This window comes from Serinus canaria, chromosome 7, assembly GCF_022539315.1.
Source record: "Serinus canaria isolate serCan28SL12 chromosome 7, serCan2020, whole genome shotgun sequence".
In the NCBI taxonomy this organism is placed as follows: domain Eukaryota; kingdom Metazoa; phylum Chordata; class Aves; order Passeriformes; family Fringillidae; genus Serinus; species Serinus canaria.
Genome location: NC_066321.1, coordinates 20905958 through 20933413, shown reverse-complemented (window position 1 = coordinate 20933413; position 27456 = coordinate 20905958). Strand labels below are relative to the sequence as shown.

Here is a 27456-nt window from a genome sequence, read left to right as displayed (position 1 = left end):
CATTTCTGTGTTTTCAAGGGATTGTCTTCTTCTATCCCCCTCTCCAGTTGGCTTTGCAAAATGTCTTTCTGTTAGGAAGAAAAGATATTTGGATCCCAAATGCAGTATATTATCAGTCTCTATGTGTCTTCTGTTTCAGGTTGCTAATGCAAAGATGGTTAGATTTAGTGTGAAGAAACAAAGAAGATCTTGCTTATGTTTATTTTGGTAAAAGATGTGTAGTGTTGCTGGGTTATTACATCAGCAATTACTGAGATTACAGCAACTTGATAAAATCTCAGGGATCACATAAAATATCCTTGAATGCTTCAAAATGTTTGATTGCATGCCACTAGCACAAAACATGTGGAACCAGCAGGAGAAAACAGATTTATTTCTACATATTAAATTGATAGATGCAGATTTAAAAACATTATACTTGTTTCATAGATATTCTTTCCTAGAAGCCTTTCTAAACCATTTGAAGTAACTTCAAATATAAGCAGAAAGGGAAATTAATTCAAACTGTAGATTCCACCAAAGCAGTCATTTTTGTGTTTGTTTCTTTTTTAATTACTATCATTGGTGCTTTTTAAATGAAGACCAAAAGGTGATTCAAAAGAGAAGAGGCATGTATTTAAAAAAAAAAAATTTTGTTCCTTAGATTCCATGGGATGATCTCAAGGGAGGAAGCTGACCAATTATTGAGTGTTGCAGAGGGAAGCTATCTCATTCGTGAAAGCCAAAGGCAACCTGGGACCTACACTTTGGCATTAAGGTCAGTAATTAAAATTTCATGTTTAAATTTATAAAATATTCAAATGGTTTTACTGTGTTGCTGACCTCAGATCATAAAATTCTTTGTAGTTGTTTTAATTTCTTTTTCATCATTATACTTTTTTACCCTAGTTACAGATTTGGTATCTTTGACCTTCCTTGCCCTTTTTGAAGTGCTAACATTCCTTATTGTTTGCACCATCAGGATAACAGCAATTGTGGTTTGGCTGGTGGGGCTTCATTTTACCCTTCTCCCAGTGTGATCCAGATGTGAGCCCATGCAGATGTTGGGAGAGCAGGTGATCAGGAAATAAAAGGCACTGAGTCAAGAGTTCCCTGACTAGTCTGCCCTGTCCTGGCCAGGCAGCTGCTGCTGGAGAGCCCTTAGTCCTCCCTGGCCTCTCCACGGGGTGGCAACAAATCAGGAGCCCCTTTTTGTCTGAACACCTGTGAGCTAGCAGTGCTTGCAGATCTCCTTCTTCATTCTGCACAGGTCTGGCAACTGGGTCAGCTATAAATTAAAAAAATCAAAAAATAGTTGTAAGGTTTAAATAGCTTAATTACTTTTAAGATATTGGAGGTTATTTTGGCCTGTGCTGTACACCTGAGATGGGAGATAGTGGTTATTAGCAATGTTGTAAATCTAAGTGGGACGGAAAAATATTGAAGGAGAAGATGCAGTTACTGAAAGTTTTATATGGGTAAAATAAGATTATGATTAAAATAATAATGTCTTGAAATAATAGGTTGTGATGAATTAGTTTTTCAGGGGAAAAAAGAATATATTTTCATAGGATATTTGTAGTAATAAAAGAGAAAATTATTGACATTTACACTGACTTTCATTAACAGTGTAAATTTGGTATTTCTTATTAAAATAGTACTCCATTTCATCATCTTCTGCTCTTGCAATATTCTTTTAAAGCTACAAAGAAATCAGTTTTGTAACACCTGGCTTGAGGCAGAGCTCCCAGTCCCTGCTTCCAATGGTGCAGAAGACTCAGGGCCTGTAGACTAAGATGAAGCTGTTGAGCATCTTGTAGGATGTATCACTGCAGGTTGGTTTTCAAATGCACCTCCACTCCAGCAAGTCAAAAGATGGGTTTTTTTCCAGGTTTGATGGTATCTCTCACACTGGAAAAACCCTTTGGAAACAAAATCAATTTCATACCAAATAGAGAAAAGAATAGATAGTTGTTAGTGATCAGTTTGGGAAAAGGTTTCAAATAATAGCAAAGTTGTTATCATTGATTTATTTTGATGAAATTAAGTGTTTGGGAAAAGACATCAGAAACTGAAACTGCAGCATCTTGCAGCCATTTCATTATGCTTGAATGGTAAATGACTTGTGTATCATGAGCAGTGAGTCTAGGTGGCTGCTTTCCTTCCCACAGCAGGCAGTGCTCTGTTCTCTTGCTGTTGGCCTTCAAAGTGTATGAATGAGGGTGTTAACTCTGATATCTTAGGGGGAACTCTGTGAACTGTGGTGCTCTGTCTTCCACACATTGGAGTTTTACCACCAGGATTTATTGTTTATCACTGCTAGGCAGTGTAGCAGGAGTCTGTGTCTCCATGGACTGGAGAGAGAGTTTTTCTCAGTTTTTATTTTTGCTCTCCCTGGAATTATAAATGCAGAATATAACCAATAGCCACAATGCCCACTGACTGTGTTTCTGACATTGTAGCCTCTCTGAAAGACTAGGTCCTTTCTGCAGTCTCTCTGTGCATCCTGACTGTGAGAAGTTTGCTGTGGGTGCCATGATGAGTTTATGTAGTTCTATCCTTTTCTGAGAGCATCACTTGTGTTTGGGTCACTACACTGCCAGATGGCAAAGACAGCCCCATCTGCAGTTTAGATAATCCCAGCAGGAATTTAAGAATGTAATTTCTATGGCCAAAACCAGATCTTGTCAGTAGGATGGTATGCATGAGCAAAACTTCTCCAAGTTCTGCAGAAAGCTTTGATTGAGTTCAGGATCTCTAATTTCACCCTTTCTCTTCTGGTTGTATGAACAAATTTGGTATTTTCATACTAGGTTTTAGTGCCACTCTGTCTCTGAAGCAGTCATGTTAACTTTAAGATCACTTAAGTATGATTTTTGTTTTTCCTTCTTTACCTTTGTTTTACCCCTTCGAAGGTGTGGGAGGAAAGAAAACTTGGTCAGCTGTTACATAAAAAAACAGACACAGAACAGATTCCAAGAATTTTATGAAGTTAACCCAGCAATTCTCTGGAGGTGCTCTAATTCTGCAGTAACATAGTGACAAAACATAAAGGGAAATATCCTTGTTTTCTGATTGGTTTTCAGGCACATTTTGGTTAAAAAAAATGGCAAAAAGTTGAGTAAAATTTCAATTCTTTAAAGTACTATCAACTCTTGGCATAAATCCTTGGTTCCCTCTGTATTTCTGTGTATCTACCCAATCTCTCTCACTGTTTGTTGTCTGATGTGTCAGTCTTTGACAGTCTGTCAATTCTGGGTAGGGCAAATTGGAAACTGCCTATGGAGTGTGATTGCATCATGAAATCCCAGTTCATCGAGACATAAAAGTCTTGTGGTAGCTGTGGGTAGGAGCAGCTGATGCTGAGACTGAGACAGGTTTGTTTCCTGGCTTGTAGCTGCTGGTGGCTCTGCTGGGGAGGCAGGCAATTCAGTGAGACAGACGGCCCAGCACGTCCAGCTCTGGCAGATGTCTTCTTCCTGTGCTTGTGGCAGCGTGCCTGGGAGCCCTGAGAAACCCAGTGCATCCAGTCGTGAGGAGCAGTGTAGTGAAACAGGATCATGTCCCTTCCTGTGGCAAGGTATGATGTCTCTGTCATGGAATGTTTCCAGCCATCCTCTCTGAAATGGAGAAGAACAAGCTTTTTGTCATTTGTCCTGAGGAACCAAGCCAGACAATTCCTCAAATCATCATGGGACACTTTGAGTGTTACAGCTTTCAGGGTTACATTTGATTCCAGCTCTTGTAGCTGATGTCCAAAAGCTCAGTGTCCATACCAGCCAGGACTGCACGTCCTGTCCAAGATGAACTGCAGCACATGGTTTAGTTCTTTGTTCTCCAAAGCCTTCTAAATGAGTTTTTGACCACTGTGAAGCATTAGGCTGTGGTGCTTTTATGGAACTAGCTTTAGTAGATCTAAAGATCTTGTTCCTGAGCTGCTATAGCTGCAGACATAGCTTAGCACCACCACTTAAATGACCAAATATAGGACAGGAAAAATAACACTTTTTGCAAGCTAAAGCAAAGCAGTCAATTGTTCTCAGTGAAATACTGTGGAATAGTTGAGTTCAAAGTGAAGATTTTTAATATTTTTTTTCTTTGAAAGGTAGGGAAAGTGACTCTTACCCAAAAAAAACTTCTCATTTTTTAATGCTGCTGTTGAGTTACTGTAAAATCTGCTTTCCACTTATATAACAAGCTGCATTTTGATTGTCTTATGATGAGCTATTTTTGCCTACTTTCATCCATTATTGTGCAATTAATTTGCATCATGACTTTTTTCAAGGCAGACTACATTTTAAATATAAATTTGAAACAAAAGATGGTGGGGTTTTTTCAGAAAATAGTTTTCTCAGAATTTGTAGGAGAGATAGGAGTATGTTCTTAAAGAAAAAGAAAATGATAATTTAAATGTTGTTTGAAGTATAGAAGTTTGACTAAACAGTCAGAGCTGTCCTTCAAATAAAATTGATGTTCAGAGCCTAAGAGGGCCTGTAAAATTGTGTCAGCTCAGGAGAGTGAAGCATAAACACAACTGAGAGCAGAAAATCAGCACCCTACTATATTTAATGCCTGTACTTAATCATGGATGCATTCACCAATCTTTACTAATTAATTAATCAATCAGAAAATGCCACTGAAAATGTTTTGCCATCTTGAGGTTTAAAAAAAAATTACTACGAGAAAACAATGGTAGGTATATATCTGTGTCCATACATATCAGCAAGTCTCTGCTAGAATAGAAAGATAAAAAATGCATTGTAATGCTAATTCAATGTTCCAGGCAGATTTAAAATAATGAAAATTCCTAATTCACTTCTGGAGCTATCAGATCTGCTTTTACATTTGGCAAAAGAGTAGTACATTGCTTAATGTGAAGACCTATAGCAAATGGCAGTAACAATAGGTATGGTGTGCAGTGCAGCCCTCTGTGGTGGAGAGCTTGTTTAATTATCAGGGTGAGGATAAAGAGGAAATGGGTAGAGATGTACTAGTGGTAGGCGTTGAAGTGTGATGGTACTGCATGTTCTTTTGAGCAGATAGCTGCTGTAGCACATTTAATTGGTTACCATGGTTTCCCTTCCTGCAAATTCTATTGTTGTGATACTGAGAATGAATTGAAATAAGGTTCTGCAGCATGATTTTTTTTTTTTTTTTTAAAAAAAAGGCAATAATGTGAGCCATGATTATGAGTCATGTTTTCTTTATGTTTGGAGGCTTGGGCACATTGAGGATTATGTAGCACCAGGAAAGAATTCTTCAGGTGAAATTAATGTCAGAAATTAGTAATTTTTATTATAGTCAACATGCATTGTGCAAATTCATACATACATTCTCAATCCCTGAATTATGACATTTTTAAAAGAAACTAGCCATGGGCATTTTAAAGGGAGACCTCATTGGTAGGCATTAGGACATAATGCTGCACATGAACCTTTTGAGTTTCAGAGGATGACTGCTTTGGTAGCTGGATGCTGTTTATTTGCAGTGGGCTCTTTTGGGACACGTGTTCTGAGCCAGAACACGTGTGGATTGCTGTGGGATTACTTACACATGTAGAATTCAACATCTGCAAAAGGCATCTGGAATTCAGAGATTGACATTGTTGATCTGCATTCTGCTGAAAAGCCTTGTACATAGTGGGACAGGGGAGAGCAGTTGGGGAAAGAATTGTTTGAAACTACTTTGTACATGATAATAGCTGAATTATGTTTTTTGAAATATGAATGTATCAAAATCTGATCATAGTTTATCCTGCATCTACAGCTGATCTGTAAGTAGTCAGAAGGAGCCCAGCAAAGCAGTAGCTAACTGCATCTCTTCACTTTGCCATGGTAACAATATTCTGACATAGTGCTAGTTGGTAGGGAAAAATTCTGAAGACCATTTTAAAGACTAAACTTTGCATATCTTTCTGTGTATTTTTTTACCTGATTTGTAAATGAAGTGATTGGCAGTAGCAAGGCTTGAATTCAGTTTCTAGAATCCTTTCTAAAATATTCATACAATATTCCTTGGTTGCTAGCTGAAAAAGAAAACAGAAAAAAAAAAACAGAGGAAAAGGTGGTAATAAATTCTGGAGCTTGCTTTTCTGCTTCAAGTAAAACAATTGGCTCTCTACCTAGATGATGTTCCATGTAAAAAGTTTCTTTTCCTATATAAAACTTCACACTAAATAATTGCCTCTGTTAGTTTGTCAATAACATGTAAGGTTCAGCTCTCAGTAAACACCTCAGGTGTCTGCTTATCATCTGCCTTATGTAAGTGCACCTGGGCACTACTGAAATGGCTTCACTTAAGTGTTTAGAATAATAATAAATAGCTGCTAATGTTAATGAGTAATTAACTGGCTACCTAGGTCCTCCCACAGACCAGAAAGCTTTTTTCCTTATGGTTCATGTCTTCTTGCTGTGTTCCTGTTCTCCTTCCCTCCTCTTCCCATCTGTTGTTGTTGTCAGCTCTGTTTTCTTTTGGCTGGAGTGTCTAATTTATCTTTAGCAATTCAGTTTACTGCAGTCTTTCTCCTGCTGCTGTTAAGTTCAGCACTTCTCAGAGGAATACTCGGCTTCAGTGCGTTGTGAAGGTTTTTGGGAGAGCTTGTCCAAGAGATGCCAGTGCTCAGTGTGCACAGCTCATGCTCATTTATGCCCTGTCCTTCACCCTGGCTGCAGCTCCTGCTGTGCCAAAAGCTCTGCTGGGCAGCAGAGGCACCAGGCTTGTGCTGAGCTTCTGTGGGGGAGCTCAGGAGGTCTGGGCTCACTTCTTGGCTTCATAAATGATTGGCTTGAGGCCATGAAGTTCTGCAGGCCTCATTTCTCCATTAGAGAAGATGTTTTCTCTATTGTCTCACGTGCTTGTTCAGTACAGAAGTCTAGGATATCTTTAAGATGCCCTAGACAGACTGGAAGTTGTACCCCATCTCTCAGCCTACCCCCAGTCACAGGTCCTGAGCAGGAACCTGTGTGGCACTTTGTGGTTTTATGCTGCCTGGTTTAAAGCTTCTGGGCACTGTTGGAGTTGAAATAATAGTTGAAAAAATCAAATTGTAATGCAATCAGTTGCTAATCAAATTGTGTATGCAAGTACATTATGCTCTCCTGTCAAAGCATATATATCTTTTCTGTCTTCTGCAAATTCTACTGGAATGCCTCTTTTTCTCTACTGCTTTTAGAAAATGCTAGGTAGAAATCTATCTGCAAGTTAGTCCTTTTGACTGGCCTCTTATTTTGTATATTTTTGGAATTCATATTTAGAAATTTTTGTATTTGGAGAAACATCTTTATTCCTGTACTTCATCAGCTGTAGATACTGTGGGTGCTTTACAGACATGTTTTAAAGGTAACACACAAGATAACCTTACATTGTTGTTTAATGTCATAATTGTTTTCATCAAAACATTTATTAATTATTCAAACACCAAAAGAACTGACACCAATAAGTGTTATCTGGCCCAGTTTTCCTTTTCCTTCTTCCTCCTTTATACTTGGTGAAACTCAATTGAGTATGGTTCTTCCTGATTTGATAGGTGCTAGAAAGAGAATCAAGCTAATTTTGTTTTCTTTTGTATCTTGAGATAAATGAACTTTAACAGTTTCAGTAATAAATTGACATCTGCCCCATTTATTGCTGCACTTGGATGAAAGAAGAAATTGTATTCTAGAAAAACAGAATATAATAGTAAAAAAGCTATGAATCTCCATTGATGAACTGTTAATAGCCCCAAGAATTCTAACAATGCATGTTATGTATCCAGGAACTATCTGATTTTATGGTGTTATGCTTGTTTGTTGTTTAGGAAAGCAGCTTTGAGGAAAAGCCATTTAGAGAGCAGGATGAGTATATTGGTGAATCTCACTGTTTGCCAAGAAGTGATGAGTGAGTACCAGAAGATTAGAGGTAGATAGAATACACTGAGAAAACAAGTTAAGTGAATAGTAAATTCTGTAATACCTTTAAGTAAGTTAAGTAAATCTGCATTGTAAGCTTTGAACTAGCAGTGGCTTAAGGCAAATCAGATTTGACAAAATCTCTGTGGAATAGAAATCCTACTGTAGTTTTTTTTAATCTAAGTGAATTTGGGTTTTCTGGAGACCCTGAACAACACTGCTGTGTACCTTAGGAAAAAACCCAAACAAAGAGGAACAACAGCAAAAACAATGTTGCTTCACTCTGCTCTCCAAAAACCTTTTCTGGACTTGCAAAGCTATTTTACAGTAAGAACATTTATTTGGGTTTTCACTTGATGTCTTCCACCCTGGTTTCCTTGATATACTGAAATAAAATATCCCCATTGTTTTAGAAGGATAAATTAAGAGCAAGTTGGTTTTAGTGTGAGAAACTCTAGAGAAGCAAAAGAGAAATATGACAGTCATGAGTAACTTTTGAACTAAAGGAGGGTTGATTTAGAGTAGATACAAAAGAAATTTTTTTTATGATGAGGGTGGTGAAAACTGGAACAGGTTGCCCAGAGAAGTGGCAGATGTTCCATCCCTGGGAAAATTCATTGGTGGGGCTCTGAGCATCCTGGTCTAGGTTGTTACTGCTTATTGCAAGGAGATTGGACTGGACAGCCTTTAAAGGTGCACTTCCAACCATTCTTGGTCTCGATGAATTTAAGCCCTTGTAGGAAAAGCTACTCTAAGTGAAACAAAAATGAACATGTTTGAGCATTATGCTGTGGCAGTTTTCTCTCCATAGTACACAATTGCAGTGGGATTCCTGCTACACTGCTGATGTTGTTCTACTTCAAAATGTACCAGAAAAACAATGTCATATATGACCTAAAATGAAAATGTTTTACATAGAGCAAAATTTGCACACACATTTTGAAGTTTTCTGAGCAGCCAGTGGTAGGACTGATACCTTATTTAGATGAATTGAAAGACAGTTCTATTTTAAAGTAATATGAAAGCTCTCTGTAGCATGAAGCCACATGGTAAAATTAACTCTTGAAGAACATTTCTTAAAAAGTTTTTGTAAGCCTTATCTATGTATCAGGAAACTGTGAAAGTTAGAAACTTTCCTGCAAGTACAGTTTCCAGATGATCTTTATCCAGGCAAGCTGGCACAGGTCTCCAAACATTGCTCTCATGTGCAGAGAAGATACCAGGCTTTTAACACGTCCCCGTGTCCATGCAGAATTCAAATGGCTCTTACCCACTAACCACTGTGAGTCTATTTCCAGGAAACATGGGGCTTTCACCAGGTAGAAAAGGCAGTAAAACAGTGCCCAGAACATTGGTGTTGATGCTGATTCAGTCATCAAATCAATCCCAGCAATTTATAGAAGGCTAAATGGAATAAGGCATCCAGGCACAGTACTAAGAAGAGGTGATGCATCTATTCAAACCAAACAGATTATTTTCAAATGCTTATCTCTGCTCAAGAACAGTAACATCTACCTAAAGTGGTCTTACTGCATTTTACTAGCATACCATAGTACTTGATCAGCTGACATATTCTCAAAATTTTAAGATGGTGAAAATCAGCTGTTGATGGTCAAATAATACATTGAAGCAAATGATTTCTAATTTTGTTAGATTTATTTGTGAAATGCTCTATTACAGGTACCAAGGGCTGGTAACACTTTTTCTTCATTGCTTTCAGCAGCTGTTGCCTGCTGCTGATGCCCTTAGAGCAGTTGTTTTGTCCCTGACAGTGCTTATGATCCACAGGGAAGTGCCACTGCTCTGGTCCTCCCTGCCTGCTGTTGGCATGCTATTTATGCAGTATTCCAGCTTTGACAGGGAAGTTTGGCACTGATGTCTTCAGCCTCAACTGAGAGAGACTGCTGGGAAGCTGTTAGCAGTGGCACCCTGCAAGCTCTGAGCTTTTTTGTTTGGTTCAGGTTAGACAGAGGGAGGGAGTGGCAGGTTGTGTCTGCATTGGCAGGGACAGGCACGTTGCAGTACCAGGTCTAAGAGCTCTTTTCTCTTTGGAAGGATGCCATACTTTTTCCCTGTGGAACTCAAGTATCATGCATTCAGCATGGGTGTTACCTGGTTTTAGGGATGACTTTACACTAAATTAATGTTCATCAAGCAACAGTCAGCTAGCCAGTACTGCCCTTCCAAATGGCTCTGGAAAACTATCCATACTGACTTACTCTGCCACCCTTCCCAGCCATATCAGCAAGGAATTTTTTGTCTCCATTTGTATCAACCCCTAATGTATTTGATTCCATTTATACAAGTTGTGTTCTTGTAAATTACTGCTCAGGTTTTAAAAACTTTATTTGTCAGGCAGGTATTCTGGGAAGTTGGCAAGTTCTGCAGTTCCCTGGCCATCATCAGAAATGTTGTTGCCAATGACTATTAAAAAAAAATAAAAATTAGCTGCTTTCAGGAGCTGGAGACCTTCAGGGATAATTGTGTAGAAGAGGTTTTGGCTGCATGCAAGGCTTGTCTTTCTTTGACAAGGAAATGGGCCAGAAGAGGATCTATGGAATAATTTGTTTGCACTCCCAAGAACACAGCATGATTAAGAGATATTCATGATGGCAAGATTCCTTATATTCCTGTGGCTTTTTATGGAGTGTCAAGACTCTAGTTGTAAGTGTTGGTTGATAGTTTTCAGAAAATAGAACTGAAATTCTGGCACCTAATTTTAAGAAAGACTTCTGCCTTCTGGCTGCAAAGCACGTTAAGACTCTTTCTCCAAAGGAAGATTAAGTCCAAGTGACCTTTAGGCTCAGTCTTAAATTTTCCCAGTTCAGTGCATGAAGTTGCTTGAAATGAAGGAGGACACAAGCAGTCCTGAGGGGTATTAATTTGTCATTTGATTGCAGCTATGCACTCTAAACAATGCCTGTGTCTAGAAATTATTCTCACCATAAAATAGCCTGTGAAAGTGGTGAATAGCTGCTGTACAATTCTGTATGTGGACTATAAAATTCATCCTCTCAGACGGTAAGAGAGTGTATCTGTGCTCTCAATCCTTCCCTCCTTCCTTTTGTTTCTTTACTGAATGCTGCACACAGGTAGGTGGCTGATTCTGAGGCCTGTCTCCCATGGCATGATACCCAATTCAACTCCTCAGTCCTTTATTATCCTTTATTAGCAGCCACATTTGCTCTGCTGTTCAATACATTTTCCCACGTTATCCACTCTGCCCCACTGGCAACCAAAGGAACTAGACAGTGATTGCTTTTCAGACAACTTGGAATAAAAAAAGTCCTTTATCTGTAGTCCTGCTGCTTGCAAACAGATGCACAGTGGACACAATGAGACTGTTTGACATGTCAGAGGTCTAATTCTTTTTCTTGGAAAAACATCTGATGTTCCCCTGTATAAACCAAAAGAGAACATACTTTATCTGTGTCCCACTTTCTACTTATTAAACAAAAACCAGCTGGTACTAGTGCTTGCCTTTAGGAGGAGAGCATCAGGAAGTTGAAATATCAAATCTTGGCTCTACTTAGTTGCCACGGTGATGTATAATTAACTAGGCTGCAGGAATGTTACAGAAAGTAAACAGGAGGAAATAGTCTTGCTAGTGGAAAAATTCAAACCATAGCTTCAAGTAAGATTGAAGATTAAGTCTTTATTAATAATTTTCAATTGAACATGTATGCTTTTTTAATATTGCAATTTGATCAAAATAGTGTCATTATGTGGTCAGGAAAAAAATGTAATTAATTTGAAAGAAATAAAACAGGATTCTGAGACACGTTATTGACAGTGCAGTCTTAGTAAAAGACTGGTGTTTCATTGATTTGTGGAGATTTTGGGGGTTTATTGCCTTATTACTAGTAGGATTCTATTTGAAAAGCAGTACCTTTCTCCACAACATATCCAATTAGATAAGAAAAAAGGAAAAAAATTGATTTGGAACAAATGGGAAGTTAGATAAAGGCAGACCATTCATCTCTTAGAAACTCTGTTCCTTACAGTATCTCTCAATGACACACTTCATGTGCAGCAGTTTGAACAGACCCACAGCATAGGGACTGCTCAGTAAAACACACCTGGGGTAGGAGAGTGCACCTTCTGACCCTGTGGGAAAGAAAACTAAGCTTTTAGGAACTTCTGTCTCTTTTCTGCATTTGGTCATCTTGTTCTTCAGAACAGGACTTCAGAACCAGACAAGACTGGTTTTAGATTTTGAGGGATGTTGCCAAAATCAAAACACTGTGTGTACTTAGTATTAGGCCTTGTGATGCTTTTCTGTGTGTTATCATCTCTTGATAAAATTGGTGTAATACTTCTAAAAACTAAGAGCAATAAGTGACCTCCAGCTTGCTTGAAACTCTGCTTTTAGTAGTCTGAGCAGATGTTACTGATTAGAGCAGCAGTTCACCTGCGTCTCTTAATAGAAGTGATTCTAATGTCTATGTCATTTAAGGCCCATCATTCTTCACCTTCAAACTTGTTTGGTTCTCCTGATGAAGTGAGGGCCACCAAGGTGCTTGTGTGTGCTCAGTGTGCATTATTCCCAGTGACTTGGACAGATGACAGGGAAGGTTGCTCATTTTGGCACTGCAAAGTGCTGAGCACTCTTGGCTCACGTGGACTTCTCTGACAGTCAAGGGTGTATAAAGAGGATGTCTTGTGGTCAGAGCTTGTTTGCCATACACAGTGTGGAGTATAAAGGTGTCCTGAGGAGTAAGTTTGAATACATGTGCCCCTTCTGCTATAACTTAGGACATTATTTTTCTGCTTTCTGAATGACTTGTATTCACTCAGAACTGTGTCGTGATTAAATTAGCATTGGGTAGAAACATATTTCTTTTTGTCATTTTGTAATTTCTCGTGTTTGATTCAATGGCGTTTTAGTTTGTATGGCATAGAAATATGCATGGAAGTACCAATTAATCTGCAGGAAAATGCCCACATAGTTCCCACACATTGTGTCCCTTTTCCTTACTGAGCAGGATGCAGATTCCATTTACATTTCAGTGTTTTGCAGAAATAGCAATGTCTGAAGTTGCAGTTACTGTCAGAACTATTGATAGGGTGATGGGAAGGTTTGGCATTTTGATGTAGAACAGAGAAAAAAATACAGATTCCAGAACCATGTATTTTTTGTCCATATTGGCAAGAAGACTATAATAATTCACCTGAGGCAAGGTCTAAAATTATGCTTTCCCCTGTTTGGCGAGGTCCTGCGGAGAAGAGGAGCCACTTCAGCAAAGTATAATTAATTACTGTGTTCTTTAACATCTCCAGTGAAGCATTTGATTGTAAAGTGAAACCAGTCCATCCTTTCAAATTTAGTTCTTAAAACTTATTTTGCACATCTGACCTCATAAGGGGGCCCAATACCCTCACTGCTGTCTGACCATGGAGCAGCATTGGGGTGAGCTGTGAAAGAAGCTTCTTGCCTCCATCTTCCCCACAGGAAATGTTGCCAAGTGCAAACACTAGTGTGTTTTCACATGTTTAGACTGCTTTGAGGCAGAAAATGGTTGCAGATTCTAAGTGCAGTTTTTAAAACTATGCTGCTGTTCAGGTAAATTCATCATTCTTACGATTGCTAAGAGCCTGTATCAAAATGCTGTTCCATCCTGATGCAGAGTGGCTGGTGTTGGATAGCTTTCATGTTATGTATCCTGTATATTACAAAGATTTGCTTGAAGCTTGGGACTTAACAAGCAGAACACAGAAGGACTTTTGTACAAAGCTTGAAGAGTTAGTCCTGGGCCCTTGGCCAGGAATAAAGAATGCTTGCCCTTGTGCCATTTTGTCCTGCGCTTCTCGGGTTCTGGCAGCAGTTCTGCTTCAGTGTAATTGTTGGCACTGGAGCTCAGCTGAACCTTGAATGGCCTCTTCCTGCAGCAAGCAGGGGAGCAGAGATGGGGACGGCATCGGAGCTGCGGATGGATCACTCTAACAGAAGGAATAGAGGGCTCTCTTATGAGAGCTCCTCATACCAGAGCCCAGCAAATTGACTGCAGTGATAAAGTGCCTAAGCACTAAAAAAAGCCACAAGGAGTGTGAAGTAATTTCTCAGTTTTTCCATAGATAATGGCAAGGCTAAAAGAATACCAGAACAAACAGCTCCTTCTGGGACAGTACTGTTTTGGCTATCTGTCTGCAGTTGTTGTTGATCTCTCCTTCCTATCTGTGCTAAGTAGTAGTTCCCCAGCTCGGCTGGACCAGACGCAGAGCAGAGTCACAGCTTTAAGTGATAAAGTGTTTTTAATTGTTTGCAAAGGCTTGCTTACTCTTATTTATTCTGCTTACTGTTCTTTAAAAAAAACAACTTTCCCATTTCATTGAGGCAGATTTGGAAGTCAAACCAGAAACTTCAGACTCTACTACGATGGAAAACACTTTGTTGGGGAGAAACGTTTTGAGTCCATCCATGACCTGGTGACAGATGGATTGATTACTCTTTATATTGAAACGAAGGCAGCTGAATACATTTCCAAGATGACAATTAATCCAATTTATGAACACATAGGATATACAACCTTAAACAGAGAGCCAGCACACAAAAAGCATATGCCAACCCTGAGAGATGAACATGATGGCAAAGAGTCTACAGGAGAGGATGAGGTAGCAGAAAAGAGGGTAAGCAATTGTTAACCCACGCTTTTTTTTCTGTTAGACTTTTTATTTTGTACTCTTAACCTTTCCCCTCTACTATAAGTACTAAAGGTCTCTGCAGCTATTTAGTCTACATAGTTATTTCCAGCATTGCATTAACAGTAATATTTAAACTGATTATAGAATTTTGTAATGGTAATTTTTGCATATTGCAAATTTTCATGATTTGGAGGTTAGTTATTTGTCATTGTGATTCTTATGGATGTTACCATTAAGCCACTCCTGTATTTCAAATGGGCAAAGAATATTTAATCTTAAAATTGTTTACAGTATATAAGACAATTGCATTTTATTTCTTAATATATTCAGATTTCCCCAAACAAATGCATTCCATAACCTATTCAGCAGTCTGCATATAATGACAGTAAAGTTGTCCCCATTATAAATAAGACTGTTCATTAAGTTGATAAAATGTTAAAACATTTCACTTGGCTAAGTTCAGCCTGTCAGAAGCTGACAGAGCTATTTTTGGCCTCAGCCAGACTTACAGAAAGGGATTGCTCTCTTCAGAGAGCTGCAGTATCAGCTGAGAAGTAATTGCATCCTGGATTATAAAAGAAAAACGAAGAAGGAAGAAATCTTAGAACCAGTGAACATAAAAATATTAAGGGAGGTTGGGGATGTACTGGGCAGACAAAGCAGCTGCCTGAAATTTTATTTGTGTTTCAGAGACTGAACGTAAAAGGAAACCATAATGTAAATTCCGTTGGTTTAAATGAAATACTTTGTTTATTAAAAATCTGACAAATGAAAGTATTTTTTAAAAGTTATTTTTGCAGGCCTGTGGGTATTAATGCATGTATAATAGTCTGATATGTCTCCCTATTTCACAAACCTCAGGATGATATACATTAGGCCTAGCTAATATGCTTATAGTGCGTAGAAGAAATGCTAACCTTAGTTGGGATCTTTTGTCTCTCCAATCAGAAATATGGGATTTTAGCTGTTGTGGATGTGGAGGAAAGGTCTGACTGACAATTTCCAACATACATGGCTATTACAGCGAAACTAAGCTCCATCCTGAGTCCACAGAGAGACAGGCTCATAGCTTTGGTCCTTCAAATCCTCCTTCAGCAGAATCTGTCATTCTGCAGTGAATTTGCTGAGAGATGAAGCACCCAACTTAGCTTAAAGTATGAATCTTCACTGTTATCAGATCAATTTGACAAAGGAAATACTGCTGGGGTATTGAAGCTAGCTGACCACATTTAATATCCAATTTCTCGCCTGTTAGGTAGCCGTAGTAGAGGGGTGAGTTATCACTTACAGTTCCTGACAGCAACTGCTTCCAGCGTGCTGGTTCAAAAGGATTCTTTTTGCATATTATCATACACAGTTTATTATAATGCAGAGCTTGGGTAAAAATCTTCTCTAAGTCTTCTGGAAGTTACCACTTTGGGTTTCTTTGGTAAAATTAACTTTTCCTGCATCTAGAAACTTCCAAGTGACAGCAGAACTCTGTTCTGTTCCATTTTTTAGATTGATGAAACAGTGTTCATAGTAAAGAGATTCCAATGATTAGTGTTGAAGAATGCTGTTTTTTCCATGGATTACATTGTGCTATGTCACTCACCAACTGTTTTGAAACATTTTTCATTAAATAGCTCAAGGACTATTGAATATTTCTCAAAGATTGAAATTTTATGTGAAAAACCTTTAGACAGGTTAGACATGTAATCTCAGCATCCCACTCCCTTCATCTGGAAGCTACAAGTGACTAAAGGGGCTTCAGCCACAAAACAGTTCAACAGCAGTGGTGTTGTTGTCAGTCCTGAAGCCCAAGTTTTGATACTCTTCTTTGTTTTGTCTTGGAACTCTATTGATGTGAACACACTGAGGCACACAGACATCACAGGATAGTTAAATGTGGAGATTTCAATTTTGAAGTGATGGTGCAGTTGGGATTGCTGTCTGTGGCTGCACAGGGACAGTACAGTGTGATCTTGCTCACCGTGGAGTGGCACAGAGGTGACATCTCAGCTGTCTTTGCACCTCTCACGGTTTTGGTGGGAAGATGGCACAGATTTTCCTGCATGTCACTCCACTCAGCAAATCAGAGTAAGGCATTCATCCCCATGGCCAGCACCTGATCCCACTAGCAGCCTCTGCATTTGGAACAAGCAGCTGTTCATAAATAGGTTCTTTTTGGTGGCAGGGCTGGCAGGTTGATTCCTGTTGTCCAATATGAAGAGAATGTCACTGAATTGCAGTGAACCAAAGAAAATTGTTCAGAGTTCAACACCAAAAAAACCCATTGTTTTATGATCCAAGCAGCAAGATCTGTGTGCCCATTAGCCCCATGGTGAGGATGAAAATTTCCTCAGTGTGTGCAGCATCTGGCAATTAATGCATCTTTATCAGTTCTGTAATGTAGTCACACAGCTTTTCCCTGCACTGTATACTTCTTCCTCTGTAAAGAGAGAAAGAAGTCTGGGTCTTTAACGTGATCATCTGATCATCCTGAGCCAAAATATGTTCCCAGATTTGCAGGCTCTGAGGCTGTTCAGATGCACATCTAAATTTGTGCCTGTGACTGTTGCCCAGTCATGTGTGGGAAGTGTATGGAATGTAAGTCCTTCAGAAGGAAAGAAGAGACACAAAAACAGTCAGAGCCTGTGGAACAGCTGGTGGGAATGGAGTCTCACTTTCTGCCATGGAAACTGGGCAGCTAGAGAGTACACCCCAGCTTGAGAATGAAGTATTAAAGGGCACTCACCCAGTCTTCAGCTGGGTGTGGGGCAGTAGCAGGGAATGCTGCATTTTGTGTTAGATGCCTCCCAGCAGGCACTTGGAATACTTCATTTGTTCCCTGCTCTTTCTGTAATGAATGTATGGTAGAAGAATTCAGTATGTGTTGGGTGACACTTCTCATTTGCAATATATTAAAAAGGAGCCCTAGTAAAGGGGAAAGATTTAAAGACTGAAAGAGATGAAAAGTCAAAACTTATGCAGTCATTAGATAAGGATTGTAAGACAGAAATTGCAATACTCCTGAGTTGTGCAAGAGACCCTATTGTGGCATGATTTAAGATGCAATTTTTGATGGGAAAATATAATCCACTACACTGCATGTGCTTCACTGATAATGAAAAGAATATAACTGCATACAAGTGTACATTAAAAGTTTAAATTCCTGGTTAATAATTTAATGTTTTTCCTAAGCCATGAAGGAATTACTAATTAGTCAAGACATAACTGGAGGAGGAGAGACTGAAAACAGGAGAGTGCTTGTCCTGCTTGAACGTCCCAAGTAGACATTTTAGCTGTAGTGCTGAAAAGGTGATGCTGGTTCCCAAAACAGTCTGCAAATTGTTCAGAACTCAGTCGTGGGGCCATCATGGTCTGTGTGTTAAGAGAGGGCTAAGAATGATTTAAAAGAGGGTTTCCCATGTGGATTCAATCTGTGTGACCTGGTGTGGAAGTAGAAATTATAGCCAGTATCATAAGATTTAGTATTCCTCCTCTGCTTTGAATACTGATGGGTCTCTGAACATTCTCTACTCTCAAAGGCAATAATGGCCTTTGAGCAGATGGCTTGATTCAGTTAAACACCTTATAAAAATGGTAGCTCTCAGAAATTAGTAAATATCTAGGAACATATATCAAAGTCCTTCTTTAAAGCCTTGCAAAACATTCTTTTTTCATTTTGACATGTTTTTGATTTCTTTGTAATACATTTAATGTGTAAGAAGTTGTATGAGTGATTGATTCAGGATTTAATATTTGTTATGAAAAAATGAAATCATTAGTTATGAGTTATCCTGTCTTTCAAAATGAAATTCTGGGGTAAATGTTAGGATAGCAACTGAATCACATCTATTCATGTTGACTTTAGTAATATGTGCTATTTCTTCAAGAAACTTCAGTGGCTGCAAATCAGTTCAAGACCCCTTCTAGACTGTACTACATTCCATTTAATTCCTATAGATGGAAAGAATAGAGAAGGTTGGTGGCAGCAGTCACCCAACAAAAGCAACCTTCTCTTTCTGTTTTCAATTACCTTAGTTGGTGATGCCATTTTTTCCTCTGTAGTGAAGAAGGCTGATTTTCTGCAACTCTGTGCAAGGAGATCTGAAAATGTCAATCTGTATAATTTTAGTAGGAAACATGCTTTTACACCTGCCTCCAAAGATAATACAGATGACCAAGTTAAGTGTGATCTGTGTACATTTCTAATAAATTCATAACAGACTCCACATACAAAATCAAGGGTGATCCTTTCAGGTGTTTGCAGGGGGACCAATCTTACTTTCCAGTTTAGCCTTAAACTAACGCTTCTATTTTCATTAATGACACTACTGTTTTTCTACTTTTGGTCTCAGTCAAATCTGTTAGTAAGATCTGCTTAAACTTTTCCTCACCACAGCTTATTTTATCTTCAGGGACAGCACATGAGAGGCTGCAGCTGAGGAAGTTGCAGTAGCTGGCACAGAAGTACAGACACCCTTATAGAGGTCTGTGATAGAGGCACAGAGCTTTGAACAGCGCTGTTTGGTGCCCTGTAATGCCAATTCTGGAACTGATGGGCCTAAAAAAGACCTGGTCTTAATAATCTTTGCTTAAGGAAGCAAAGTGAGAGCTGGAGCAACCTTGATGTTGGAAGTTGTTTGAAATATTTCCATTTACTTGAATCAGCTTCAAAGATGGGTGTATAATGTACACAGCATCTAAACAAGCCATAGCTGTAACAGGGGTAATGATGAAGCAATAAGGTTTTTAGAAGTGCAGCTAATGAATGTTTACCTTCAGGTACATTTAAAGATGCAGGACACTGAGCACTGAAGAATCCCATGGGTTAACGGGAGGAGATTGTCAACTCTTTTCTCACAAATGTTCCTTTCCAGTCCCTGCGCGGGTGTCCGTGACAATCACTCTGGAACTTTAATGTAATTTATAAATAAAACATAACTCTGTGGAAGGCAGAAACTTCTATTTATTTCTTCTGGGTTTAGCCCATCTTTCAGCAGAGACTTCAAAGCACAGACAATTTTGTCAATTCCGAGAAAGTTTTTAGCAGGATGAAAGACAAGCCTACTTTTTAGGTAGCTGCATATCAGCAACATCATGCTCAGAAGAGATTGCCCCAGCCTCAGCCTTCCTTTCTGTGCATTAGCATTTGTGCTGGTGGGGAACCAGTGTCATGCATGGTGTTATGCATGGCACGTGCAGGCCAAACTAAAACTGGTTATGATGCATTTTTACAAACATATATGGTTTTAACTTAACCCTGTGTTCATCAATACCCAGGAAAGGAGAGTTAAGTGCACATGTTGCCCAGGGTACAGACATCAGCACAAAAAAAATTCTTTTCTCCAAAATTCAGAGTGCTTTTTCTACTTCTAATCACCAAGAGTAACCCAAGCCCTTATTTGTGTTCATTATGGCAGTAAAATTGATCACTAAAAAAGCTCGCATAAACTGATTTTGTTTTAAGATTCAGAGCTTCCAAATGAAGCATGCACTTTGCTAATTTCAACCCCAGGTCACACACAGAATATTTACTTTACTCTTATCAGCATCTCATGCTTATAAAAGATAAATTAGGAAGCAAAACTTGTTTTTTAAGGGTCTGTAACTGGACCTCCAGTGTTAAACACTGTCCCATAGTTCTCCTGTTTCTCCCAGGACAAATTCTTTCTTCTTCTGTTGGTGCCAGCCCTGGTTCATGCCCAGCTGTGCTCAGTTAATTCCTGCAGGTTCCAGATGGCCTCCTGGCTGATTCCAGTGAGCCTGCAGGACTTGCCTGCCTGCCTCTGTGTCTGTGTGTCTGGACCTTCAGAGCCCATTCATGTAATGCTTACACCATCATGGGGGAGTTAACCTGAAGTGGAAGCTGTGTGCTTGTGTAGCCCAGTTGCTTGTTGCTGGTCCAGTGTTACAAGGGTCAGAACAAATAAGGCTCCACACCTGCAGACAGTGAGCTGTGCCTCAGGTCAGCCTGCATTTCAAGCAGAGACTGCACCTCCTGTTGCTATGCTACTCCTGTAGAGGTGTTCCCTGTGGTCTGAAGGTAAACACAGTTGAGGATCAGCAGCCTGCTTCAGCCTTTTGTCATGGGTACAAGTCTCTTCCCTACTTGCTGAGATGACCTTTCAAGTTACTTTCTGCTTTTTCAGCAAAGTGTGGCTCTTTTACGGTCTGTCATGTGAGATGGGTACACAAAGATACAGTCCTCAGAAAGTTTGGTGTCAAATTATTCTGAGACAGGCAGCTGCCCTGTGAAATCGAGTGCAGCTACTCTTTGAGACTCACACACCAGACCCTCAGCAGAAGTGTGGTGGGTAATTACCCTCAGCACATGCCCTGTGCCTGATTGAGCCTTTGTAAGATGAATAGTGTGCAGAGCTGTTAAAAAGGCTGTAAAGCAGTACAGTTGCTGTGCAATTAATTCTGAAGCATAATGCTTGTGTTGTTACTGATAAAATGGAACCATTAGCAGTGAATAAACTGTTACTCTTTTCCTGTGTTTCTCGGTGTTGGGAGGTCAGTCAGTGTGAAGCCCTCACCTCAGTTCTTTTCAGGGTTTCCATACTTGGTGGTTTGGATCTGGCTATGTTTTTAATGCCCTTCAAAAAGTATTGTGTAGCCCTAGCCTCTCCTACATGTACTAGCAGAAATTTCTTTGTTTTGTAGCTGGGATAGGCTAGTGCAAGAAGACACTCAGGGAGAGAGGGAGGACTCTCCTTTTGCTCTTGAAGAGCCAAGGAGGATAGCTTTCCTTGGGCACTCTTCAGGGTGAGAACCAGCTTTCCCACCCTAGTGGACCTTAGTAGTTGGGGCATAGAAACACAGAGCTGCAGCTCAACCCTGGATGAGCAGTGGAGAGCTGTTGTGACTTCAGTCCTAGCATGCTGGAGGAGTCTGCTGCTGACCTTCCCTATGGGCCTTACACTGGAGGCTTCCAGAAAGTGGGGAAGCCACACAGACACATATAAGTAAATTACAATCTTCTTTTCCCCTACTTTAGCTACACTTGACTTTTTATGTCTTCCCACAACTGAATAATCCATGCAGTGGCCAAAGAAGGGAAAGGTGGGTCTCTCTCAGAGCAGCCTCTAAAGCAGGAGTGTGGTTCTGATTTATGGCTTGTGCAAAGGGCTCTCTGGATGCTGAGGGACTGCAGTGGGTTGCTAGCTGGCAGCTCCCTCGTTTGTTGTTCTCATTCCTTAGCTGTGTGAGTTTGGGGTCTTTTTTTTTAACTCCTCCTCCCATCTGGCATCTCCTAATTATTTTCTATTACTAATCACTTCTACAGGAAACAGACTGGACTGTTGAATTAAGAGCCCTATAAAAGGATAATTTTGTTATTTACAGGTTTCTTAGCTCACTTAAACTTTATAATGTGACACTGTATAGCTGGTGATAATCACCTTGGGCCATGATTGTGTCCAATCCCATAAACTGGGCAGGGTCAGGTCTGCTCATTCGTGGAATGTGAGAGGCTCAAGGAGAAGCTGGGGCAGTGCAGCTGGTAGCATCTCTGGTTGTGAACTAATATCTGAAATATCTTGCATTTTGTGCCTTCTGCAGCTCTGTGTAGCCAGTTCAAACCTGTGCTAGGAGTCTGACTAACAGGGATTTTCTCCAGTGATCTCTCTCTTTATTCAGATAAACTCCTGTCTCTCCTTACTGTTTGTTCTCTGTGTGTCTAGATGGGAGCAGGGAAAGCATTTTACATGGGTCACTGTTTACATTCCAAGTGCAAATCCATGTCTTTTGGCTTCTGTACAGAGATGGAAAGGATGGGGAGCTGTGGTGGTCTGATGTGTCACCCCCATCCACTTAGAGAAGGCACATCTGCTCCACTAATAATTGCCCAGTCATAAGTGGTTACCAGATGCTTAAAACCCATGGTGAGTGAAATGCTTGCTTTAGAGGTGGTAGCAGAAAGAGAAGTAGTTAGGTATGCCTAAAACAAGTATCAGACTGTGAAAGAAAAGAAGAACAAAATTTTTCCCGTGGTTAATGCCACAGAAACTGATCTGTTCTGGTCCTTGTTACTTTCCTTTTAATCTTTCACAGGAAAAAATATATTTTCAGCTAAAGCTTCTCATGCTTAATTTTAGTCTCTAGCTGAATGTTTTCTGACTGAACAAAGTAAGGAGAGCAGTTTTATTACAGAGCTCAACAAACTACTTGCTCCTATTATTTCAAACCTGTCACACTTGTCATCAGCAAAGACAGCAACTCTTGACAGTTTTGCAAAGACTTTCTTTGATCATTAACTTTTAGAACATTAAACTTTTCCATATTTAACCTTTCCTCTCCTCTACATGGCATCAGCAGTTAGAAACAGAGTTGCTTCTGGCATCTAGTGTTCCTACAGCCCTAATGTTTCAGTAAGTTAAGAATCACCACTCTGAAAACTCTGGTTCTCAGTTGTTGCTCTAATCTTTATCATGTTAGTATTGATATCCCTCAATTTCAACTTCCATATAATTTCCAGAATAAGTAATGATGTGTTTCTAATAGAGAAGTTCATATTGTAATGCACTTTGATTATATTGCTGTGTGTAATGAAGATTATTACTGCATTTTATTTGAGCTTAAACAGTTAGAAATAAGTTGCCTAAGGAATCTTAGAGCTAGTATCACAGAGTATAATATCTTCTATTAAGCCTTAGTCATATGTGTATGTGATTTAATAATTTTTTCATATTTTCCAATTTGTGAATTAGATTAGTAGCACTTAGAGGAAAGCAGCTCTGACCCTTTTTGAGAGGGGATTGGAGGAATTCTGTGAAAATAAGAAAAGACTCTGTTCCCAGTTTCCATTCTGCATGTAATGGTGAAACATTTTAAAAGCTCTATGCTTTATATCATGTGTCAAATAGTTTATTGGTAGAAGGTTTCTGATGATTTTACACTGCTAAAGAAGTCGTGAAGCCATTTCCCAAAGTTAATATGATAGTGAATTACATTTGCATTCTGGCATTTCTGTGAATTGGATGATGATTAGAGTAGCAGTATGTTTAATGCAAGTGCACTAAAATTGGAGAAAGTATCCTGTGTTATGTTTCAAAGAATTTCCAAGTGCTCAATCTCTTAAGAGACAGCTTCTCATTCCGCCCAGCTCCATCCCAGTCCTTGCTAGCGCTGGTCGCAGCTGGTGCCTGGGAGCTCCCTGTCACCTCTGCCACACTGCAGTCCTCAAGGCACACTCCCTGCTCAGTAAGCTGATCATGCTGGGAGCTTCCTACACAGTTTTTTATGGACCTGGCGGGTTCATTCTCTTGGGCTGTTTTTATTGTTGAAAAGTCACACAACCTCAGCAGCAGAAATCTTGTAAGCAGTGTCATTTTTAAAGTGCTAGTTGATGGTGGCAGTACAAATGAAAAATTGCCCTATAAGGTAAGATGAAAAGCATGCTAAGAAAGAAAGAAGTTGTGCTGGTTTAACATTTTGTTTATTTCCAATGAATTTAAATAATGCAAATATACCCCAAAGTTAGTATTTTAGCTTTGATGTGGCCTGTACTCAAAATAAAAGCTGTTGGTCAGAGACCACACACATCTGAAATCCCAGGTGTAGACTGGAACCTGGGACTGAAAATAGACACCAACTAAACATTATGTTGTAGGAAACCACAAACTTGCTGGGGAGAAAAAATAAAAACCCCTAGAGTCTCTCCTGTGTAACAGAGATTGTGTGATCTGTCCACATGCCAGTGCTTCTCCCTTGAAAGGTAAATATTCTGTATAGCCAAGATTTATGATGGGGGGGTTACATTGCCAGCCCCATTTTGAATCATTCAAAATCATTCAATTTTCAAATCAAGTGGTTATTTAAATTTGTTTCAAAGATGCTGTGTTTGACCATTTGAGATGATGATTTCTTGAGTGCCTGTCTCAAGAATTTTTTACAGTCATAGCTTTCTGTAGGGAAATGGGATGTTTACTGCTGTTATAGGAAAAATTTTCCTGACAGAAGCATTTTAAAATGTTAATTAGGAAACTTAGAGGGAATAAATAGGAAAGAGGAATCATATATGTAAAAGGAGAGAGGAGAAAATTGAAACACTGGTCAACAGAAGCGAAATGAGCCTTTTCTGAGAATGTGATCAGGGATTAGAAGACTTTATGGGTGGAAATAAACTGATAATTTGTTAATAATTGGTAATGTGACTTTGGAAGCAGACTAATTCTGCTGCCAATTCCACTCTGGTTTCATGCATTGCAGGTTTCAAAGCAGTCTTGATTTAAATAGAGATTTATGCAAGGAAGTGGGATTGCACATGAGACTCATTTGAAGGATGATCAGCCCATCTCATTTTTCAAGTGTGCCTAATTGCACTGTATGAAATGAACAGCCCCTGACCCACTGGTGCAGCTATTCCCATGGACACACATGGACCTCCACAACTGGTCATCAGGCTCCCTGAGGAGTGTTGGGGAGCACTGGGGGTTACCCCATTGTTCAGCTTTTCTGCAGTGAGCTGGTCCATAAGCAGGTTTTCACCACCATAAATTTGTCAAGCATGTTGCATAGAGCCATTTACCAACTCCAGTATTCCTTCAGGTTAAACATTGTTTTCATCTCCACTCATGGGTTCAAATCAAATGGTAATTCAGGAAGGATTAGGAGACTTTGCATTCTTACTCTTATTTAAGCTAAATAAGTATGATTATGGGCTGAAAGTATGATTAAGAAAGAAACTGTGACAGCACATGTACCATAGCAACATAGCTTATTCAGGAAGAAGTGGATGGATTCAAAATAGACACTGTGCCAAAGGAGCAGGTGTAGTCTGAAATACAAAGAGTGTTTAGAAATTAATGAGCTGCAGTTTTCAATTATAACATACATTGAATTACTCTAAATTGAATTACCATGTAGAACAAAAGAAGGCTAGTATTAGATGCATTAGACTGCCAGTCAAGACTAATGTGAAATAAGTATAATACATTAGGTAAGAAAATATCCATGAGACATAAAAGGAAATTTCCATAGCATTTGCCCATGTTATACCAGTAGCCAAAACTCCTATACCTCAAGGAAACAATTTAAAAACACCTAATAAATATATGAATAGAAAGACCTTGTGGATTATACAATTTTCATTATCCCTAAGTGTATACATTTTCAGTTACAAAAAGATAACAGAGATTGATTGCAGACTTATTTTATCTATAAGATTCTTAAATGGATATTATAAAGGAAATGTAACATTTATTTCCTCATCAAAGGGTATGGTCAAAATTCTCTTTTATTTTTATCTTTCCTTTTATTTGAGGAAATCCTTGTAACAGTATGGGTCAGATGAAGAGTAAAACCACCAGTCCCTTGTGGTTTCAAACAATTAGTCTTAATAGCCTGTTTGTTCTTACAATACTTTAATTTAGTGTATCAGTAATAAAGAGCATTTGCCAGAAGAGGAGCATTCGTGCAGCTGCCAATTTGCATTAGATTTTAACTGCTATCACTCCTATAGAGCACATGGCATTTATAAATTATTTTTAAGGTCTCTTTGGAGTACAGTCTGCCTTGACATGTCATGAATCAAGAGGCTTTGCTGGAGTGACCCTTCAGTGCAATGAATGTCAGTGGAGGCTCGGTCCCAGCAGCACAGCTCTCTGCAGACCCCAGACAAAGGGATGGGGAGAAAATGCAGTGCTCTCAGCTGAAATGGGAAATGCTGACCCAATGAGGGCAAGATGGAGAAGCTCTGAGGAACAGTCTCTGTGTTGCTGACCAGGGAGAGGGTTGCTCCCCCAGGCAGAGCTCCTTGTTTCAGCTGCAAGACAGATCTCTCTGGCTCCAGTCTAGCAATGTGTCACAGTGAATAATTAAGTTAAACTATGTGAGGAGTCCTCCCAGTCTCAGCTCCTGCCTTGCCCAGGGAGAGGAGTACCTGACCAAGCATGTGCTTTAACTCACTGTTAGCATACCACCTCCATGGCCCAGGCTCCTGGCAGGAGAGGAGGAAGATAGGATGGGCCAAAACCAAAACTATGAAGGATGGAGGGCAGAAAGCAAAATTGTAAAGGACAGTCTTTGTCTGGAGGATTTACTGGAGACACATTCCAGTGTTTAATGATGCTTCTCTTCTTTTTCACAAATCATCTTGAATGGTTTGCCTGGGGAACAGTGATGCTGCCAGGCCCTGAGGCAGGGAGATTGGTACTTTCTGTCCTCTATACAAGTTCTTGGTCTCCTTCTGTACTTTTCCAGGTTTGGTAGGGGCTGGCCCCCTTTTAATGCAGTTTGTTTTCAGGCAGAAGAATGGGACTGTGGTAAGGAACTACTACAAAGCAAGGAGACAGTTTCTGAGGCTGAGCCTGTCAGTTCTCATAGTCAAAGTTAGGGGGTCATTTCTGAGCTTTTTGGGTAGCTTTTATCATGGTGTTTGATTTGCATCTCCTGCCTCAGTGTCACACAGCTTGGTGGCAGCTCTCCTTTGGTCAAGCACTCACATCCTGCCTCTTGCAAGCAGGCTGGTAGTCTCTGTCTTTAGGGAAAGGGCTGGAGCAGTGGGTTATTTTAACAAGGGCAGCTGGCCCATGGGGACATCTTGCACTGGTGTCTGCAGGGAAGAGCCCTGTGGCTCCTGCTTTTCCTGGGCTGAGGGCAGGACTGCACTTCTTCATCCACAGTGCAACTCTGTGAGGAGGTATATCACTGTTAAAGCTGCATAAAGGAACTTGTAGCTATAGCTTATAAAACCCAGTGAGCACCATTATTGATTGCAAGATCACACCCCTACCTGTGCACACCCCCACCACATGCCCACATACACCCCTGCAGTGGGATTTGTACCAATGGAGTGTGGAGGAAACCCCTGGAATTACCTGCATATGGCAGGCCAGTTGCTGACCTCCCTGAAAGCTAAGTCACCTGGTGTTAGCAAAGTCTTCCAGAACCAGATCAAAAGCAGAACTTCTTCCTGAAGGTACTGAAAAAATTTTATTCTATTTTTGCCTGTGTAGAT

At 39.7% G+C, this 27456-nt stretch overlaps 1 protein-coding gene across 3 annotated transcripts in view; it reads left to right on the top strand.

The window, feature by feature from the left end:
• Positions 1–27456, top strand: part of CHN1 (chimerin 1) — a 92313-nt gene that overhangs the window by 30215 nt on the left and 34642 nt on the right. For 2 of the 3 annotated variants that reach the window (XM_050976973.1, XM_050976974.1), the window contains 2 exons: positions 644–757; positions 14204–14492. In XM_050976973.1, the coding sequence (XP_050832930.1) occupies positions 644–757; positions 14204–14492 (403 nt within the window). Of the gene's footprint in view, positions 1–643; positions 758–3376; positions 3560–14203; positions 14493–27456 lie in introns of all 3 variants that reach the window. The other variant, XM_030240171.2, reaches the window with a different exon arrangement.